The 3,161-nt window shown below is 36.3% G+C and overlaps 1 protein-coding gene across 1 annotated transcript; it reads right to left on the minus strand.

The window, feature by feature from the left end:
- Positions 1 to 414: 414 nt before the first annotated feature.
- Positions 415 to 2,115, minus strand: LOC113310192 (arogenate dehydratase/prephenate dehydratase 6, chloroplastic-like). Its single transcript, XM_026558784.1, has one exon. It carries the CDS (start codon positions 2,004 to 2,006, stop codon positions 723 to 725), a length of 1,284 nt encoding a protein of 427 aa, XP_026414569.1. The 5' UTR covers positions 2,007 to 2,115; the 3' UTR covers positions 415 to 722.
- Positions 2,116 to 3,161: the final 1,046 nt, after the last annotated feature.

The raw sequence follows: 3,161 nt of genomic DNA on the forward strand, positions 1-3,161 counted from the left end.
CCTGTTAACCCGGCACGCCATTAGCAGCCTTGGTTTTATCTATGTATTGTGCACCTACAACAAAAACTAGGCAGTACACCCACGTATTAAACAATAGATTAAAAACTGCCTATTATACAATATAAAACTCCTCTTTCCATACCCTCACTGAGAAGTTGGATGTTTCACGGCATGACATGAAATTTAGAAATCAACTTTTAATCATGAGCTTCCCGACCCGTGGACTAGCAGAAAGGGTTATGGGATAAGTGAGTCTCCTCCATGCCCCGATCAGTTTAGCATTTTGGATTTCCAAGCAAGAACTAGTGAATGTAATCAATTTAGCGTTTCTGTTGGTTCAGAAAGTCATCTCATGGTGAAGATCAAGAAAACCATGTACTTCAAAACTAAAAATATGTGGGAAAACATGAAAACTACAAGAAAATAAAGATTCTATCATTTCTTGTGGATACACATTTCTGCCATAAAAATGGCATACATACGGAGATAATTTTGTGACAATATTCACATTTTTTTCACTTAACAACCTAACAATATGAATAAAAACATGTCTTGGTTTCACAACAACACCAAAGTATATATTACATCCATCCAAACCAATTCCTTTCTTTTGCTTGGTTTAGAATAGACATTAAATTAAAACAAATCAAAAATAATATCAAAGTAAATAAATATAACCCATTTATCTTCCCTTTTTTTTTCTTCATTATCATCTTTGTTCTTCATTCATCTCCATTTCTTGGGCTCCAAGGAGTCATATCCATAGGATAACTTCCTAAAACCCTAAGAAAAGATGTAAATTCTTGGACTTCAGCTAAAGCATTTTGAGCTCTTGGCTCAGCCATTGATGCTTCAAAATCAATATAAAACAAATACTCAAAATGTTTAGCTGTGCCCACATTAGCATCATCAACACACCTAATAGGACAATTCCTATGTGGTCTACTTTCAATCTTAGTCAAACTTATATTTCTAAATGCAAATGCGGATAATACCTTGAACAAAACCGATGTCCCTTTATCATGAGCAAACACAATACTCGTTTTAAACGGTCTATCTGTTCTCGGTATAATCGGTTCACGAGCTAGCATAACAAACCGAGTCACATTTCCTAAATCATCTTGAATCCCATCGGCTAATATCTGTAAGCCATATAGCTCAGCAGCCCTCGCACTGGCTATAGCAGCTGTATCGCGAAGATTATTTGAAGCTATAAACTCAGCAGCACCTGCTGTATCATCAACGGCTTCACGAGCAACATTAAGACCGAGTTTAGTAAGAGTTAACTCGCACTGAGATAAAGCTTGTGGATGACTAATAACTCGGTTTAAATACTCCTTTCTTACCCCTGGTAAGACTAATAAACAATGATGAACAGGTAATTGAACTTCACCAACAATATGTAGACGATGACGAAGTAGAAGATCATAATTTCGATGAATACTACCACCGAGTGAGTTCTCAACTGGTAATACAGCTCGGTCGGCTATCCAAAGCTCGACAGCTTGAAAAGCAACTTCAAATTGGTCACAAGGAATGGCTTCACATTTTGGATAAGCTTTACCAGCTGCAGCTTCACTATAAGCACCAGGAACGCCTTGATAAGCAACTCGAAGCTGATTCCCATGCATAGGAGCCGGAGAAAGATCTGGAATCAGTGATAAAGGCTTCGGAAGATTCTGATCAACAATTGGAGCAAGATCTAAAGTTTTATGACCATTAACTGCTGTGATTTCTGAATTGTTTGCTTTCTCTGTTTCTGGTTGTTGAGAAACAACGTTGCTTGCTAAGATTGCACATGAACTTTGCCAATCTGTCCTGTTCAAACCAATTCCACCTGTGAAGTTCCTCGAATCTGATCTGTATATACATTGAATTGTTCCCGTACGTGTTTTACGTGATGATGATTGTTGTACAAATTTCTGTTTCATTATTTGATGATAATGGGGCTTATGATACGATACTAGGGATTTTAGAGCTGGCGATTGTGAAATTGAAGAATCCATTTTTATTTTTACTTTGATTTTATTTTTGGATTGAAACTGAAAAGAAAGGGGAGATGAGTGGAAGCTTGTTGTTCTCGAGAAGGGAGAACGCCAAGCTGAGGAATCAAGTGGGAGGGTTAGATGGTTTTATAGTAGACGAAGAGTAAGAAAAGACACAACAAGTAAGACTTTTTTTTTAACTTACTTGGAAGAGATGTGCTAAACACTAGAGAGGGAAAAGTTTGGGGTTTGGTCAATCCATCTCTTTTTCTTTCAGATTTATTGGTGAGAGGAGGACTAGAGGGAGAGTGCCAAAATTTCCTTGTGTTTTCATTTTCAGTCGTACGTGTTTGGTATTTTGGTTTAATTTAATGAATTGGGTTAAGCTTGACTAATTAGCTTCTGCTAATTCAGTTTGGTTGAGCTTTTTTCCTACTTTCTTCTTCTCTTGTTAAAAGTGTGTACTATTGAAGTGTGTTGTTGGGGGAGAGAACAAAGGGTTTTAAGCTTTCTTTAGCTTTTAATCATCATCCGAGCATCATCACTAACATCATATATTTAATAAAAGTATTGGAATAAGTCACAATTTTTCTCCAACGGAATACTCCAAATAGGAGTATATTTTTGTGGTCTTTAAAGTATTCTTATATAGAAGTTTTACTGTGTAGGAGTTGACGCTTGCACTGACGTCCAAAAACAGTTGGATGGTTTCTCAGGGCCATGATATATGGTATGTGACAGTTAAAAAGGGAAAATTGGGAAAATGACTCGGAACTAGGAGTGTCGACCGTAAAAGTGTTTTAATTCTGATAATTTTGTAAAAAATTTCCCCATTATTAGATTTTCCATGCAAAAAGTTAAATATATTGTCAAACAAGATATACCGGGTGTTGGCAAAGTAAAAAAGTTGACCTTATATGTATTTAAATAAAAATGAAAATACGCAACTTCATCTTATTGACGTATCTCAGTAATATTATTGTTGTAATCTTCCGCGTGTTTGTAGTAGGGTAAAAACTGATTCCGCTGAAAATGGTAAATTGGGTGTGCCACCGAGAAAAGAATCTAAACCCTAAACAAATGTATTGCACATGAGTACTTTAGATTCGAGAGATCAATCTATACAATTCTGGCCTAAACCAAGAAATGGTCGTTCCATTCTTGCTTCGATCACAA

This window comes from Papaver somniferum, chromosome 9 (genome assembly GCF_003573695.1).
Source record: "Papaver somniferum cultivar HN1 chromosome 9, ASM357369v1, whole genome shotgun sequence".
Lineage (NCBI taxonomy): Eukaryota > Viridiplantae > Streptophyta > Magnoliopsida > Ranunculales > Papaveraceae > Papaver > Papaver somniferum.

Excerpts from the sequence above, each read along its gene's own strand:
- LOC113310192 (XM_026558784.1), bottom strand. The coding sequence starts at position 2,006 with ATGGATTCTTCAATTTCACAATCGCCAGCTCTAAAATCCCTAGTATCG.